Here is an 18,879-nt window from a genome sequence, read left to right on the forward strand (position 1 = left end):
TAAATTATTGGTAATCGACATTGATGGTCGATTTTTATGCATACCTGCAACTTTTATATTTATATTTTCTTTCTTATTTCCTGATTTTTGAAAATATTTAGTACATTTATTTTAAAATGATGTTACTTGAAATTTTGATTGGAAACTGAATTTGTGGTTCTTTTTTATTTACATCTGCTCCTGTTCTTTTTTGTCAATCTCGCGTATACGCTGTATATTTTTGTCCATGATGAGATCAAATGACACTCTGATTCCATGTCTCTAGACCTTGGTTAATTGGATCTATAGATTATGGGATGAGATGCCACTAAAGAATTCAAATCTATACAATGTTCATCAGGCTAACTGTTCCACTGAATTATTTGCTTCTTTGTGATGATGGTTATTAATGGTTTTGGATAGCTGACAAAAGCTATCATTGGCATTACTTAAAGCTAAACGAAATATTGAACTTGTTGCTAACTTCAAAATTAAAAATGGAACTGACATGTAAGGTAGGGAGAAATGCCCCTTCCGGGCAAGTAGGTGGAGATTTCTATTTAAGTTGGATGGCAAGTTCTTTCAAATTAGGTTCAATTTGAACAAACAATGCCTCTAAACAGATTTTGAATGGACTCAAAACAGATCCATCCATCTCAATTTCTTTTCATTCAGTGAGCTAAGAAATATTTGCATGGTTCTTGTGTCCCTCTTCATCTATTTCGAAATGGTGAGTTGGGTTTTCCCCCTTGGATTTTATTTTCATTTTAAATGGAGAAAGGTTAACTAGATATATTGAAATGTTGGGAGATTCTATCTCTAGGTTGTGTAAATATTTGTGCTACTTAGTCAAAATATCTCATGAACATTCAGTAGTTGGAAGATTGAATCACATACGCCAATCAGCGAAAATATATAGGAATTTGCATTCATATAAAGGTGCAAATCAGAAATCCATTTATTTATGTTATGAAGCATAGATGTGAGGTTTGGTTTAGAATTGTGAAAAAAAGATGACTCTTTGTTCTGTACTAACAATCCAATATATCCATGTATTCATCATAAGATACCCTTTTGATGCTTGTTTTAAGCTTCTGATTGGCTGTGTATGCATTAGGAGCAGAATCATGGATCCATACTCAAATCACCTTTATCACTGTTCCATCCTCAGGTAGTTGTTTTGAAGGGCTTTGGTTGATGTGTGGCACAACTCTTCCTTTGAGTTCGTATTCTTCTTCTTCACCTAATTGTATTTCTTTTTCAAAGAATGATGATGGAACATCTTTATAAACCTACATAGTTTCTTGACGTAGTAACTCCATCATCCAAAAATTTTCTGCCAGCAGTCCTCTATGGTTTGATAGTTTTTTAGAAGTTGTTATTTCACGTGCTTCCATGGATGTGGTAGAATAGATTGGTCTCTTCTATTTCACTTTATTTGTTTATACACAATAGTGGCTAAGGCCACCAGTGACAATTAAAATCACCTACAACACACACACGCACACACACACAGGAGGGAGGCTACCATTGGTAGCTCCAACCACCTACAACACACCTACACCATTGGCAAGTCCCCCTCCCCCTAATCAATGAGTACTTGATGGGTCTTTAGCTCAAATTGGTAGAGCATTTGGAATATGAGCATGTTCCAAGGGGATGGTGGTTCAAATACACCAAGGCCCTTTTTAGTCAATTGTTCATAGCATAGTCAGTTATGGCACTAATCCACACAAGAACCCAATTTTTAATGGCATCTTTGAAATTTGACATATTTTTATTACTTTAGTTATGTTAATGAGATATTTTAATTTTATGCTAAGGTTGGTAAGAGAGAAAATGATTTTGCAAGTATTTTTTGGTATAATTTAGAATGAAATGGCATTATTGTAATTAAAATCAAATTTGAAAGAATAGGTTTTACCAAACACCATTTTTGTTTTGAACACGTTCTTGAGATCGTTACCAAACGCTCATTTTTGGTCTCAGAACGCCGTTCCAGACTAAGAACGCAAAAGAACATTCTTAGTCAAGAACATGCGTTCTTTGTTCAGATCGTTACCAAACGTAGCCTAAGTGTATGATTTTCTATGTCATCAACAATGCTATTTTATCTTTCTTATATTTCCCAAGTGTGAATAGTGTCTCCTTATCAAAAAAAAAAATGTGAATAGTGTCTTGGATCGTCTCTCAGTATATGAATTTCAATCGACAAAGTGTGAAACACGATGCAAGAATAGTAGATAAAAGATAAATGGGCAAAGTGAAAGTAACTTAACTAGGTGGTTTTTGCATCACTCGGGCATAATTGCGAGTCAAGTGAAAAATCCAAGAGATTAGGAGTCCGGCCATTTCTAAGCCTGGGTGAGTCTTCATGACTCTTGTCAGGTTTTATGATTTTTTTACTTCACTCGGGTAACTCATCCGAGTCAAAACCTGGTTTTCCAACTATGTTATAAACAACTTATAAAGTTTGCCACTGGGCCAAGAATTATGTCCAATAATGAATAGATAAAATATCTCTTCATATTCACTCTTGTATAGGGAGCAAATTCTTTATTGAGTATCTTTTTGGCTCAAGTAAATACCATGAATCCAGTGTACTAACTATAGTCAGATAAGAATCAACTATTAGGAGACCAAAACCCATAATGCCTAACTACAATGATTAGGAATACTCAGGTCCAAACACTAATCACAATCTACTAATGAGAACCTTATTCCTTATATAACTGGCAATAGTCCATTCAAGTATTCTTATGTGATCATGTTTAATATACATAAAAATGTATTCTCATACTTAGTGTTGGGAATCATCATTTTTTTTTTTTTTTTTGGGGTAAGGGGGAATCATCATTCTTGACAACACACAGTGTGACATCTATGTGAATAGAATACTCAGTTTTATCCCTCGTTGTGAATGACTTAAGGTATAAACTTATGGACAATTGAACGCCCATTAATATCATGTCAATTAATAATATTAGTAATTAAATCGGATTTGATGGACACACAAATTCCAACAGAAGTTCCACCTTTGACCCCAAAAGTCTTGTGGAGAGGTGGAGAGATAGGGCACATCGACTAGCTAGGGCTCGAGCTCTATACCCAATAGAGCTCAAGCCAGGGCTGCACCCATGGGTAGAAAGTTTTCTAGGCCGAGATACATGTGGTGGCAATAGAGAGCTAAAATGATAATTGGAAACAAAGTTGGTCCTCATTGGCTTTTCAAATGAACTCAAAATAGACACACTAAGAACTTAAGCTGTTATGCAACTTCATGTGGTACAAAATTTTTGAATAATTTCTTATATTCTTTTAGCCTTCTTTTATTTCAAAAGAGCATCTTCAATACCTGAACACACTTTATTTGAAAAGATCAAAGTCATCTCCTTATTTGCTAGAGAAAGAGGAGGGGGGGGGGGGGGTCATGTAATTGTATAGTTTGAATACAATTTTGCATCAAAAGAATTGGGATCACTCAGTAAGGAGAGAGAGATTAGCATAATCCATAGGCCCATAAGGTTCGAACCATTCAGCTAAAAATCCATTCTTTCTTCTTGGATTGCATTTCATGTCCTTGCAAAGTTGATCATTGTACCATATATGTGTTAGAAGAATACAAGATCCTCGAAAATACTTGCCGGTGTACTGCTTCATGTACTTTTCCCATCTTAGGATGTCTTTCTCCATTTCTCTAATCTTTGGTAACTTGAAAACACCATCAAGGAAATGTGCAAGCCATCGGCACCTCATCTCGGATGTGTATAGATTCGAAATGCTTTCGGAATACCCTATTATTGCGAGTTGGGGTATTCGAGGATGGATGCATTCTCTACATTGGCAAATTTTAGATCTTCATGAGAAAAATTCTTCCTTTCAATGCATGAACATTTACTATAATTAATAGATGTGTAGGTTTAAATTTTGTTACAACATAATCAATAAGAGTCATGCACACTAGTTTTGAAGACAGTTAGAGAGTGTTTCTACTACTTCCCTTATAAACTAGGAAAACTAGTGAAACAAATTATTTGTTGTTTGAACAATGATCTGTGGGTGGGATTCTAAGGATCATTTTTACCATGAAGTCCCTTATTTATCTAACAGTTAAATAATCAACAAACACTTCCACATGACTATGTTAAATAACCAAAATTTTGGGAAACCCTCAGCATTGTTACAGTAGGGTAGCTTTTTTCCAAATGATTTTTTGAAAAATTTTCAAGTAATTAACTTTTGGGAGGGGGTTCTCTAAGCAAGACATAGAGGAGCACACCCATGAGGTGCTATAAATCGCTATCATTTATCTTAAGGTGGCGAGGTTATTTCATGTGAGAAAGAGAGAGAAAAACATAGGGGTGCTAGTGTATCCTACCTAGTGTCTTAGAGAACCTTTTCCCTCAACTCTCCGTTTGGTTGCAGGGAAAATTAAAAGGAAAAAAAGTAAAAATCTAAAAAGGAAATTTCAGTAATCAATACAATCATGTTAGATAATGATCACCAAAGTTTCTATTTTAGGTTTAAAAATTCTCACTTTCCTTATCTTCCCTTTAATTTTCTTTGCCGATCAAATAGCCTTAACCTGTTTTTTTTAAGAGGTTTTTTTTTTTTGGGGGGGGGGGGGGGAGGGAAGGAAGGTTAAGTTTGTCATTCACCGCTGGAAGCCATTAGAATGAAGGCTCACTTGGCCAAAAGGACTTTAAGGACCTTAACTCCATTTCTACTATCATAAGGGAAAAATATTTGAGCCACTTTCCTTGGTCATTTGAGACTGAAATTGTCCGAATTGATTATATATGGGTTCTATATATCACATGGACCCCTAGCTACTGCCACAAGACAACACGTAGATGTTAACCGAATTTCCCTACACTTGAGGTGAATGGGATCCCATTCACCGTGGGGTTGGGAGAGGGCGGGAAAGGATATCGAGAGGATATTCAAGAACATACTAAAACCCTAGGAGGGGTTTGTGAACCCTAGGATGGTGTGTGAACCGTCCTCTATGGGTGGAGGGAAATTTAGTCCAATATTATTAAGGGGCAATTACTATCACTACCCTACACTTAGCCTATATTTACTAAAACTACCCTACCTTAAACTTCTTTTCTAAAACTACCCTGCTATAAAACTTTTACATCTCCTTCTACCCTCATGTTTTTAAATACCCAGATTACCCTTCTTTTTCACCTAGTAATTTGCTAATCTATTTAACCTACCGTTCTTCTATTTTTTATTATTTTTGTCATTAAAATAGTAAAAATTGAAAGCACCCACCCGCTTCTTCTCTCTCTCGTTTTTTACTTTGTTTTATTTTTCTTCAATTTTTCTATTTAATTAATTTTTTATTCAACATTTCAGCCTCATCTTTCTTCTTCGAACAAATCATGGTTCTAAGTATAGGTCTCGTATCGCCCGTATCGGGCGATACGTACCGGTTTTGCTAATCATCGATACCATATCGATAGCACGGTATGAACAAGGGGTAAAATAGTCAGAAAACTCATTTTTTAAGGAGATTTAGGGGTAATTTTGTTCGATATAGACCGTATCAGCATCGTATCGATTTTGCAGGTTATCGATACCCGTTCCGATACCGTGCACTAAAATCATGAAACAGATCGACTCTCTTCAAAGCACCCGATACCGTGCACTAAAACCATGGAACAGATCGACTCTCTTTAAAAAATTAATTAAATAGAAAAATGAAGAAAAAACAAAAAAAAAAAAGAATGGAGTAAAAAATGGGAGAGAGAAGAAGCGAGTGGGTGCTTTCATTTTTTAATATTCTAATGACAAAAATAGTAAAAAATAGGATAAGAATGGTAGATTAAATACATTAGCAGGTTACTAGGTGAAATGAAAGGGTAATCTGGGTATTTAAAAACATGAAGGTAGAAGAAGATGTAAAAGTTTAAAAGCAGGGTAGTTTCAGAAAAGAAGTTTAAGGTAGGATAGTTTTAATAAATATAGGGTAAGTGTAGGGTAGTGATAGTAATTGCCCCTATTATTAAATGTTCAGTATCTTTTTCATGAAGGTTAGTTTTGGGATGCTATTGAGGGTCTCCGCTGAAAATTGCATGTCTATATCAACCAAAACCTGTGAAAAAATCAAGAAAACAGTGATGAAGATAACCTGTAGAGGGGGAGTGTTGTCGTCGGTGACCCGATTGCTTGATCTCGGAATATCAGTGATGTGAAAATATTTTTTATCTTTTGATCACCTTTATATCCAGTTGCAAAAATCACAATATCTGATTGTAGAGGAGCATCATCTCCATCAATTATCAATCCATCTTTGCAGAAGCTGAAGCTCTTTGATTTTTTCAAAATGATACTTCCCTCATCAACTTTGTTGTAGAAATTATCTGGCAATGTTGAGATTTGGCATGTAACTACTTGTTCAAAGAAACTATGTTTCGGTATCATTCCATATTTCTTCAGGGGTAGCTTTGATCTAAGATAGCTTTCAACAAATTTGGAAAAAGCCCATCTCTGCAAATTAAAGGGGCAATTAGCTTCCAGTTCAAAAAAAAAAAAAAAATTCTTAATAAACGTAAGGGTACCTATTTTTTAAATTTTAATAGACAAAGGTTGTGTTTGGTATGCATTCTTAGAATACATTTTAAGTCAATATCACATTCTCCGACGATAAAAACAACTATTTTTATCATCCAAGAATGTGAAATTGACTTAGAATACATAGCAAACACTGCCAAAATGTACACATAAGAGCGTAAAGGAGTTACCACAGGAGTGAGGAGGGCAGCCACAATGCTAAGAAGAAGTCCTTCACTGGGTTTATGGATCAATAGCTCAGAGAAGCGATTCAGGTAGAGAAGTGCAATGGGAACACCCCATGGTAGATAATCAGGAACATACCAATGTACATTCCTGTAGAGTACAGTACAGGGATTATCAACTCCTGTAATATAAAAGCTTGAAAAATCAGTATAACATATATATAAGGGAGAATGTTCTCTGTGCCAGGGGCGTAGGCTGCGCCCAGACACATGGGGGTGGGCGTAATGACCACCCTGCCCCCTAAGTGGTAGGCCCATGTGTCTGGGCGCAGCCTGCTCTGTGGCACAGAGAACATGAGCCCAACATATAAATACAAAAATGAGTGTTTGAATGACGTCTCCATAGATGTATTTAGAACTTTACACATTCTTTTAATTGACACATCCTGTGGTTATCAAAACGTGTCATTCACATTTTTGGTGTACACATGAAATGAAACTATTATCCTCATAAGGACAAAAAATTGTACGCCATGTTAAAAGGGTAAAAAAGTAAAATTATAAATTATTTGATACCTTGAGGGGTGATTGTAAAACCAAACACGATGCAGAGAAGAATGGAAATCGCAAACACAATCACACAATGCGCATACAGATTTACATGGTTCGGCAAGGTTGTCTACGTCCACGGTGAGATGAGATCTGTTTCACTATCAGTGAAGAATAGGGTTACAGTTGCTCGTTCCTCACACCTCTCTCAGATTTTCAGATATAGAGAAAGAACTCTCAAATAGATTTATAGCGAAAATCCTATACATAAAATTTACCAAAATACCCATATAATCCTTAAACAAATCTCATTAGAAGTCAAGACACCAAAAACCTCAACAGTGACAATAAAAAATCCTTACACAAAGAGACAAGAAAAGAGACCAATTTTAAAAAGGATAAAGGCTGGCCTGTGTCACTCTCTCCCCCACCTTTGGAAATGATCCCAAGCCCCTCCTCATCCCGCCCTCCTATTGGAGCACGCCGCTAACATGGCGCACGCGGACCACATGCCCAACCCTCTCCCTTTTAAAAAATATAAAGCATATAAATGCACATAAATCTAGTTTGGCTAACAAAGTCATCTTGCCTTGGAATGATAGTCAAGCAAATACAAAAAAGATATTATTACATTAGATATCTGATCGAGCATAGAATGGGCGCAACTGCAGAGAAATACAATTATCATACATGTTCATTTGACTTGAGTTTATATTTTTTTTTTTTTGCCTATCCTATCTAATTGTTGAATAGGACTTTAACTAAAGCTATCTGAGAGAGGAGAGAGAAATGGAAAAGGGAGTGTCTTATGGGTTTGGGTCCTCTGTAGCACGACACAGCGTGTACGCACCATCCAACAGTCTGCAGCGCATGGGCACGTAGCCCAACACATAGGTGGATTGTTGGGCTGCATGCCCATGTACTGCAAACCGTCGGATGTGCGCTACAAAGGAGCCCCCACATGTGTCTTATGGCACACAAGGTGAAGACAAGAGATTCAAATCCATAACCTCCTAAGAGCCTACACTGTATTGGCAAGGCGTCAACCAATTGAGCAAGCAATTGTCTTCACTTGAGCTTAACTTGGAGTATTGGTCTTCCACTTATTAAGCATCCATATGTAATTGCTAAAGATTTTATTTATTTATTTGGTAAAAAGCTAAAGATTTTATTAAACATCTACAGTCTTATGAATCAGTATGCCATGGGGAATATGTAAATGAGACATCTATAGATGTATGTAGAGCATGTAACTTTCTTTTGATCCCCCCTTGTCTCATTCTTGAAAATTTCATGCATATGAGAGGTAAAAAAATATTTTCAAAATATTTGTAAGTGCACAATCATAGTTCTATATAAGTGTTGTCCAAACTGGGCTTTCAAAAGCCACAAGGGATCCCATGGAACTTATCAAGGCCAAAATAGGGCAGGGCTTGCTCAGGCTTGGGCCCAATTTGCTTTTAACTTCGTCAAACTACCCAATCCAAGTCCAATCGATGAGTTGGAACGATTGTTAGCTATAAAAGGGTGTACCCAATGCATAAGTCTCCTGCCATTGCGGGGTCTAGGAAATGTCACAACATACATGCCTTACACCCCCGATTAGCAGAGAGGATGTTTTCCGATAGCAATGGAGCAACCTTACCGTTGTACCAAGGCCCGCCCTCAAGCCATCTGATAAATACATGAATCCAATATTTGATTACTCACCGTTTGCTTTGGCACACTCTGCTGCAATGTCCAACCCTGATTTCTGGAATCCAACCACAGTAACACGTTTTCCTTTGACAAATTCTGCAGCAGCGGCATTATCCATTAGAGAATACTCCATAGAGTGCATCACATTGCCTTGAAACACATCTGGTCCTTTGTTAGTTGGGAATTCTGGAATGTTTGGAATACCACTGAACCGGCCAAGGCATAAGATCACAAAATCCACTTGGTAAACCTGTTTCACATAAATGATTTTAAGACCCATTACACCTAAAATTATTATAGAAAAGTTTCAGAGTAAGTACCTCAGTTGAACCATTGTTGAGGTCAAGAACTGTAACATTCCATTTCCCTCCAGGGCCAAAGGCTTCACCATTGCCACCCCAAAGGTCCCATGCTTGCATTTCTTCATCTGATGCTCCCTGATAATCAATTCCAGTGACCTTAGAGCTGAATTTGATGTGCCGGAGTAGATCAAACTGAGAAGCATAGGACTTCACATACTCGAAAACCTGATTGGCACTGGGGAAATCTTCTTTAACCGAGGAAGGCCATGGAAAATCAGAGAACTGATAGAGTTGTTTCGGAGTCTGAAGCTTAGTAGTCCCAACTGTGCGATTCCATAGTCCACCAATGCCACTTTCTGCTTCGAAGACCACTGGTCGGAAACCCTTCTCCAATACGTACTTGCATGCTAGAAGGCCACTAATGCCGGCTCCAATGATCCCCACTTGCCTCGCCATTGTTAGACAGTGGAGATCTTAGTACTGATTATTGATCTTCTTGATACACTTCTAGAGACCCAAACAACTTACTTATATCTGAAACTGTATGAGATAGATATCATTTGTTCATTTTTTTTGAGAACCGAGATGCCATTCTTCAGCATTTTAAAATTCATCAGGTTGAATTTGTTTGCATTATCACTTTCCAATTCAACTAGTGTGGTCCAAAATCCAATCAATAAAATAAAGACAGAGGGTTAGGCATCCCACTGGCTTTTTTGAGCTAGCCGTCCGCGAGTCTGGATAAACTACTCACATAAGGTGTCACCTCACATGGTGAAAACTATTCAAACAGAATCTCCATACTTCTAATACCCTCTGAACCTGTGTCAATGAGGTGGAGATTCTGTTTGGAAGGTTCTCACCAAGGGATCAGGATCATCTCCAGGGAACAAGGAATGCCCAGGGCATTGCCAGCCGTTGGGCTGTGCCGCACACATCCCTAGGCGTGCGCCAAGATGCATGTGGCACAGCTCAACTGCTGGATGCCCCCTGGCAGCACCTTGGGTGCATGCCTCCCTGGAGATGAGTTAAATTCCTCACCAAGTGGGGTGGTGAGATGACACCCCGCATGGGTAGAGGATCCGAACTCACCATTCTGCCCCAACGGAGAGAGTGGGACGAGGAGGGAAGGGGTGCCATTTCTGTAAGAATAGGACAAAGACAGACTCAGGCTGGGCATATTTCTGGTGTGCCCAGCCTTTACCCATAAAATAAATAGGGAAAGAGAACACTGCCCGGGTGCGTCCAGTATGCTGCCAATGCGCCCAAACACAAGGCTGGGCAAAATGAGAGTTGCACCCCTGGAAGATTTCGCCTAGGAAACGAGATGATCTGTTTGGTTGATGCTCACCATGTGGGGTGGTCAGATGACACCCGACATGGGTAGAGGAAACTCGCCATTATTTCCCAATAGAGAGAGTGGGGCGAGGAGGGTAGGGTGGCCATTTTCGTAAGTCAAGCTGTGTATAGTGCCAGTGTGCGCAACCTTTACCCATAACATAAATAGGAAAAAAAAAAAATACTACCTAGGTGCATGTGGTATGCTGCCCTTGCACCCAGGTGTGGGCAAAATTACCGCCGCACCTCCAAAAAATTCCACCTTAAATGAGTACCCATATATATGATGCTTCCCTGTATGCTGTCATTGACCTGTACCACGCTCCCTCCACTAGAAAGACTTCCCCATAAAACAAAAAAGCACGATGTGGTTAGAAAAATCGAACTATATCTCCATTGAGATTGCTGCAGCTTCACCCTGGCGTGTTCTCTGTTGTATTTGCTTTTAGTTTTTCCACAAGACCCAAACAATAATTATTTGCATTTGGTTGGTCAAAAAGACAAACTAACACAAACACGTCACACTAAATGTTAAATAATTAATGAATAGTCAATTGCTCGCTGTCTCTGTCTTCTGAATTTAATGATCTGGCTCTGTCTTACTCGTTAGATACGAAAGATCTTTTCCTCTTAATCAAGGAATGAGCCCACCCTCTTTTGCTGTCCTTTGTTCCAAGCCTCGGAGTAGTGTTTTCGTTGGACCATTTAATGCCCCGGATGTGGATGGGTCTCAAGTTTGTTTCTACAAAAAATTCTAGGATCTCATCCACAAGGAAGTTTTCTCTTTTATCTCTAATTTTTTTTCAGGTCTTCCTCTTCCACATGGTATTAATCACACCTTGCTATGTCTTATCCCTAAAAAAGATGAGGCCTCTCGGGTTTCTAATTTCGGGCCCATAATTCTTTGTAATATGTCATATAAAATTATGGCAAAGCTTTTGGCTAATCGACTCAAAGGGTACCTTTTTTTCTTTCATTTCCCCCTTTCAAGTAGCTTTCATACCCGGGCGATAGATTGTTGATGATATTCTCATCGCTCAAGAGATCTTCCACTACCTCAATCATAAAAAAAGAAAGGTGGATTTCTAGCCATTAAAATTGATTCGGCCAATGCCTATGATCGGTTAAAATGGGGCCTTATCCGAGTTGTGTTTGACTTTCTAGGTTTTGGGGTTGATTGGGGTACCCTTATCTCTTCCCTCTTTCTCCATTAAGTTGGATGGGCAGCCCCTTTGATTTTTTTTTGAAGCCTCCAGGGGTATTCAACAAGGGTTCCCTATCAGCCCATTCCTTTTTTAATTCGACGATGGATTTTTTTTCTCATCTGCAGACGGCCTATAGATACTTAGGTCGCTTTCATGGTATTAAGGTTGCTAGGAACACTCCAAATATTTCTCGTCTCCTTTTTGTAGACGACACTTCTATTTTCTGCAGAGCTACTGTGGAAGATTTTCTCACTATTAAGGCCGTTTTAGACTTGTTCTTTGACCTCTTAGGTCAGGAAACTAACTATGGAAAAAGTGGCCTTTATTTTAGTAGCAATGTTTCTATTTCTCATAGAAGGTCCTTGTGTTCTTTAATTGGCATTCACAATTTGCCCAAAAAATCCATCTATCTTGGCACTAATTTTTTTTACTCCCGTTCAAAGGTGAAGGACCTAGGTTTTGTATTAAGAAGGATGAACAACAGGCTATCCACTTGGAAATCTAGTTACCTCTCTTTTGCATGGCGTAGAGTTCTCATCCAATCAGTCCTAGCATCAGTCCCAGCCTATCTAATGCCTTGTTTTTTATTTCCCCTTAAAGTTTGTAGGAATATTGACTTTATTTGCCTTGGTTTGCCAAGTTCAGTTCTACCATCTCAGAGTTTGGCTTCTCGTCGAGTCTACATGACAATGCATTATTTATCTGTTCCATTGCTTCTGGACTATACTTTTACTACTTAATGTGGATGATATGCTTATTACAGGGGACGACATTGCAAGCATCTAGTCTTTAAAACTCTTTCTCAGTCATCATTTTGAGATGAAGGATCTTGGGCCATTACAATATTTTCTTGGCCTTGAAATCTCCTCTGCCACTGATGGATATCTTTTGTCTCAGACCAAGTATTCGTCTGATCCATTGTCTTGTGCAAGGATCACTGATATCAGAACTGTTGACACCCCTATTGAGTTCAATGCTAAGGTACGAGCGACTGATGGAGAACCTCTAGTTGATGCTACCCTCTACGGTCAGCTTATTGGTAGTCATGTGTACTTGACAGTCCCTCGTCTTGACATTGCTTGTTTTGTTCATCTTTTCAGTTAGTTAATGAGCGCCCCCATCTACTCATTTTGCCGTTGTTCTTAGGATTCTTTGATACGTCAAAGGTACTCTCCTCCATGGTTTACTTTACTCCTCCAACTCTTCTCTTGAGTTGAGGGCATATTCTGACACTGATAGGGCAGGTGATGCTACTGATCGACGTTTTACTATGGGTTACTGCATCTTTCTTGGTGATTCTCTTGTCTTTTTGTTCGTTTTAATATAGAAGCCGAGTATCACGCTCTTGTTGATACAACTTCTAAACTTATTTGGCTACGCTGGCTTCTTCAGGATATAGGAATCATATTCTGAACTTCAACCCCTATAATCCTATATACTGTAACAACAAGTAGAGTGCTGCTCAAATTGCTCGCAATGATGTGTTTCACGAACGAACCAAGCATATTGAGATAGACTGCCTTTTTGTGGGTCTTTACTTCCTGGTGTTCTCACTCTTCCTTTTGTTCCATCAGTGCATCAACCTGTAAATTTGTTTACAAAAAACGCACCCTCTGGTTGTTTTCGTTCATTGGTGTCCAAACTCAAGTTGTTTTTTTCCGATCCACCTTGAGTTTGAGAGGGGGGGGGGGGTGTTAGCTGTAATATTAGCTATAATCATGCATGTAATATTGTTATTCATTATGTTTCTTTGTTTATATGTTGCTATGTTTAGATAGCCTCTGTTGTATATATTTATATTGTAATGGAATACACAGATTGTTTTACCAAATCTTGTCAAACTGAACTGGAATCGGACCAATTAACACCCTAACTAAAGGTAGATCAGTTGTTGAATGCCATCAATTTTATTAATAAAATTTGTTAAATAAATGTTTTTTTCAAAATGTTTACCTTTTCTTTTAGGTAAAAATATTTATTTAGATCTATGAACTAGCCCATGCATGCTTGACTAGCAAGGCAGACAAAAGACCCTGCATCTTTTTTATTTCTCCCGCAAAATACAAAATGGAAATCGCAAGAATTGTGTAATAGGCCTTTTTAAGAAACCCATGTTTTATGGAAGAACTTCCCATGTGTTTTCTAACACCCTACCATTTCTATCTTCCCATAATATACAACAGAGCCGCCGCTAGTGTGAACCTCCAAATGCTGATTTTAAGAAGCATTCGATATTGCTTGGTTGCTTCCTCTGCCACAAGAATCTCCATTGTAAATCAGTCTCTAATCTCATTGTTTTTGAAGCTGGAATAGAAAAGAGATACGAAATTGGTAGTTAAATAGGGAAAAGAAAATTCTCTGTAGTGCTTTAATCTTGCGGTGCCTTGCAGTTTGGCCTGAGAGCTCGATACGTGGAAGATACGACATCCGACGGTGCCGAACTCGAGAAGAAAGAAAAAAAAAACTGGGTCAATCAAGCTCAGACCATTGGATGAAGCATTTTCTACCGTGTCGAGCTCTCAGACCTGAACTGCAAGGCACCACAAGAGATGAAGGAATTGCATAGGATTTTGATCCGTTAAAGGGGTAATTATACTTTGGAGAGTGGATTTGATGAGTGTAACTCCCCTTCCCAGAAAGATAATTACGTGTTTAGTTGACTAATTGTTTCTTAAATCTTTCTATCATCTCCTACAGAAAATCCTATGTATCTATTGTTTTGGACCCTTATTAGCTAGCAATGAATTTGAAGATGAAAAATTAGAACTGTTAGATGAGGCCCCACCTTCCAGATTAAAAAGGGAGTAGAGGCCGTTCGATACTAATACATGTGAATAGTTTAAGTGGTATTAAGTAGGATCATTATTCCCTCAATTTGCCTGCCCCTCCATTTCCTCAATTCCATCTAGTAGGGGGTGGAAATGACCATCCTACCCCCTGCCCAAACACACTGCCCGGGTGGGTCCATGTCCATCTATTAGAGGGAATTGAGGAAATTGAGGGACAGACAAATTGAGGTGATAATTTTCCTATTAATTTACTCTTGCAATTATTTCTTCATCCTAGGTGCATACAAGGAACACAAAAATAATATAATCATCACAAAAACAGAGTAGGTATTTTTAATGAGTTCCTAAATATCATTTTTAATAAGTTTAAGTTACTGAGTGTGAGTTGTCCTCACAAACTTATTAGGACGACTAAGTTTCTGCCACGTGAGACATTGGATGGATCAAATTTTATGGACAGATAGATCTCAAGGATCTCAGCCTATGTGTTAAGTTTCAAGTCAAACAAAGTTTCCTAAGTGGCAAGATAAGTTGATGAAATTCTATGGACTAGAAAAAGGTGCATGAGCAAACACAGACAATTGAAAAAAAAAAAAATACAAGGATATATGCTAATACACATGAACGTATTTGATTGAATTAGGTTTTGATATTTTACTTGTGGCTAATTAATCATAATCCTATCTGTCCAAAAGCCAGAATTGTCACACTATCCTACCACGTGGCTAAAAATTGGTGAGCCACCATGTTAAGCTTATTAGATCAACGTATTTAAAGTAACACTTGTCTTTCCAATAGAAAATAAATAACATAAAATAAATTAAAAATTTTATGACCTTCTTTTATGACCTTCACAAGATGCAGACCAAGTGTTGTTAAAAGAGTTATTAAAAGACATGACTTAGTTATGAGCAACTAACATACACTCATCATGCATTATAGGCATGAATTATGGTTATAACTACACATTGCAAAAAACGTTATATACCTTTTTTCTGCTTTTCTTTCTCAATCTAAATGTATGTTGCTAAGATATGAGAAAGAATTATGATAATAAACTTTCAAATGCAAAGACTAAGATATTGGAGAAAACTAATTTGGTAAGTGTATATTTATCATAGACCTTTAAGATGATTTTTTCTCTTTAAATCATAAAATATTTTCATTGTAAGAACGGTATTTTGTTAGGCAACTACATGGCGCTTTCTTCCTTCCATCATTGCTTTAGAAAATACTTCACTGCAAAGCACATTCCACAAGCTTGCTCCAATAATAAAATACAGAGTTGATGCAAAAGGTGATTGGCTAAATTTTTACAGTGCCGGCTAACACAGAAGGTACCAAATTCGAGGACACACATCATATTTAGACCCAAAGACCCAACCTGCTGAAACCCAAAATAAAAAACAGTAATCAAGCAAATGGATGAAACAGAAAACAAAAAGAACAACAATTAGATGAACATGGCATAGGTGAACAATAAATAAATGAAACAACAAACAAATAGAGAACAGGAAAACCAAAGATGAAGAAAACTGAGTAAACCAAAGACCAAACTGTGTTGATTTTCAAATGCATGGCATATACGCTGTAGGAAATTTTGAGCGATATTTTAGAGCAATAAAGTGCCCCCATCACCAATGGGTTCGTTCTTGAGATTGCTGGCATTGCTCATAAGGTCCTTCATGATGTAAAGAAGAAAATATTGAGAGAAATTCTTGTGTCCTTAAAGCGAAGTTGATAGAACAAATCTTTTAATGAAAAAATGGTGAATATGGTCTAAAATAATGAATTAGTATTGTGCCATTTTTTTTGTTTGAAATGAAGAGACAACTAATCAGGTTGAATAGTAGTCCTACGGCTTAATTGTATGAATTTTAGCCAATTTTGGCACCTTTAATGCATGATTTTTTCTCATTTTTCTTTTGGCAAGAAATAAAATGGCAGCCTAATAAATTATGGCTGCCTTTGCTCCACCTATTTTTTGGTTAACTAAGGTTGTTGTTGATTCATTAACATAATTGTTTATAATGAATTGATGTTGTAACCTTTGGTGAATGGATTTTCCCATGGGAAATGTTTATGATTGTTTCTGTGCTCTCAAGTTTGTCGGTGCATCAAACTTGTTATAGTTTCTTATTAATATGGGAAATTATCAGTGCCACCCCCTGAGATATGCCATTATTTTAATACAACCACACTAAGTATGCAAATATCAACCTTAACCCCCAAGGCCCTATTTGGATGGCAGAAAGTTGGGGGATGCTATAGTGCGGAAGAGTATGACAATTTTATAGGGAGTATGGAAGAATGAAATTGATTTTTGGATAAATTTGGGGATTTGGAGAATCTTCAACAGGATCATCGTTGCAGGAAAAGGCAGCGAACTTTGTCCATAATGGAGAGTTGGATACAATAGAAATTGAAGATATGGAGCTATTTACTGAATCTCACATGGATAATAGCATCTTGAGCAAGAACAGTACTGATGAAGGAAAAACATGCAACATGGAAAATAGAATGGACGTTCAATCAACTGCTCCAATGGAGGAAAGTTCAACTAAAAAGGATACTGGAAGTAATGTCACATCAGTATCGAATGGAAGTACCATGAAATTCAATCAGGGTGCTTCTCCCACAGTAGAAACAGACCTACTCGGGAGTAACCTTTTGCCAACTGAAGGACTGAAAGATATAGGCTTGGACGTTGAGGCATGCAAAAGGGACAATGAAATTGAAATCAAGGGGTTGAAAATGCGGAAGGAGTTGGAATTGAAAGAACAGAATGAGAAGGAACAGACCAAGGTAGATACAGAGAACAACAAAGCTCAAAAATTTGTTTCAGAGTTAAAAGCTGCTGAGGAAACCTTATTGGGTCTACTGGGTCTAAAAGAGGTTGAGGTTAATTACTGGATGAATGGAGACAATGTGGAGGTGGCAGGTAGCTTCAACGGGTGGGATCATCGAATTAAAATGGATGTACAACCTTCATCTTTTTTTTTTCCTGATAAAATTCATTGTTGATGGCCATAGGATGATTGACCCCCAGAGAGAGTCCATTATCAGAGCTAACATACAAAATAACATCCTCAAAGTTGAGAGATATTGATATTCAGATGGAAGGATACTTGCATTGATATTTGTCTACTCCAGCTGAGGTTAGAAGTATGGATGCTTATGTTGTCTGATGTTAAAGATCAAGCTCAATTTCTAACATGCATGAACACGTCATCTACTGTCTAGCGTGAACACGGTCACCAACACTGCAAGACCTTGTACAGACTACATAAAAATGAATTTGAGAATAAACTAGCAGTTCTCAGTATACTGTAGAAAATGAATTTGAGAATAAATTGACAATTTTTTAATGGGAAAACCATTTAATTGGCATCTTTTGTTCCAAAAAAAAAAAACGATTTTTGGATGTGTAAGGTGGGAAAGTTTGAATTTCGAAATAATTCTTGTAGCTTCTATGTCGAACTCCATATTGTCCTTACCTCACTACTCTCAAAATCCCGTTGATTTTGATAGGATTTTTGAGGGGGAAGTAGAGGAAAAGTGAGAAACGGCTCCCAAGGAGCCAATGTCAGAGAGGGGGCAGTGGTCTCTCTTTCTCTCCCTCAAAGTGGAAATGAATTTCTCTCTTGTTTTTTTAATGATTGAACCCAATTTATGTTTGCAAGTAATAGCTAGAAAAATTAGTATAGCATATAAATTCCAAAAAGAAAAAAGAAATTTTTGCCTGATTAAGAGTCCCATAGACATATTTAGAACTTGACATATTTTTAAGGGATTTTCTTATTGGGACCCTAGTTATAGAAATGCTTTTTCATATGAGAGCAAACTGACAACCCAACAAACATGAAAGGTTCTCCTCCTCAAGAAAAGATTCAAGAACACAACTGACGACCTTCTCCTTTCGTGACGATAGTATCTATTACCCGTCACAGTTGGGATTTGGCTCTCCTCCAGCCGTGGCAGGAGCTGGAGGGTCCGACCCAGCAAAAACACCCAAAACAGGGGGTATGGTCATTTCATAGGGGGCCACTTGGGTCCCACTTGTGAAATGACCAAAACCATCCTTGTTTTTTTTGTGTGTTTCGGTTGGGTTGGACCCTCCAGCCCCCGCCACGGCTAGAGGAGAGCCAAATTGTCATAGTTGTGGGTCCCCCCACTTCAGAAACTTATGTGTGCTACGCCAGCTGACAACAACTATCAATTAGAAACCTATCCCAACTGTCCATTACACGAGTAGATGAAGACCATCCACAGT

General features: G+C 37.9%; 1 protein-coding gene and 1 pseudogene across 1 annotated transcript; one reads left to right on the forward strand and one right to left on the reverse strand.

The window, feature by feature from the left end:
- Nucleotides 1–3,411: 3,411 nt before the first annotated feature.
- LOC122645565 (probable flavin-containing monooxygenase 1) lies at nt 3,412–9,787 on the reverse strand. Its single transcript, XM_043838871.1, has 5 exons — nt 9,293–9,787; nt 8,985–9,222; nt 6,732–6,907; nt 6,119–6,477; nt 3,412–3,814 (listed from the first exon to the last, which is right to left on the reverse strand). The coding sequence occupies exons 1-5, from the start codon at nt 9,728–9,730 to the stop codon at nt 3,457–3,459; spliced, it is 1,569 nt and encodes a 522-aa protein (XP_043694806.1). The 5' UTR covers nt 9,731–9,787; the 3' UTR covers nt 3,412–3,456.
- A 7,154-nt stretch (nt 9,788–16,941) lies between these two features.
- On the forward strand, nt 16,942–17,911 carry LOC122646393 (annotated as a pseudogene).
- The last annotated feature ends 968 nt before the right edge of the window (nt 17,912–18,879 follow it).

Source organism: Telopea speciosissima, chromosome 11 (genome assembly GCF_018873765.1).
Source record: "Telopea speciosissima isolate NSW1024214 ecotype Mountain lineage chromosome 11, Tspe_v1, whole genome shotgun sequence".
In the NCBI taxonomy this organism is placed as follows: Eukaryota; Viridiplantae; Streptophyta; class Magnoliopsida; order Proteales; family Proteaceae; genus Telopea; species Telopea speciosissima.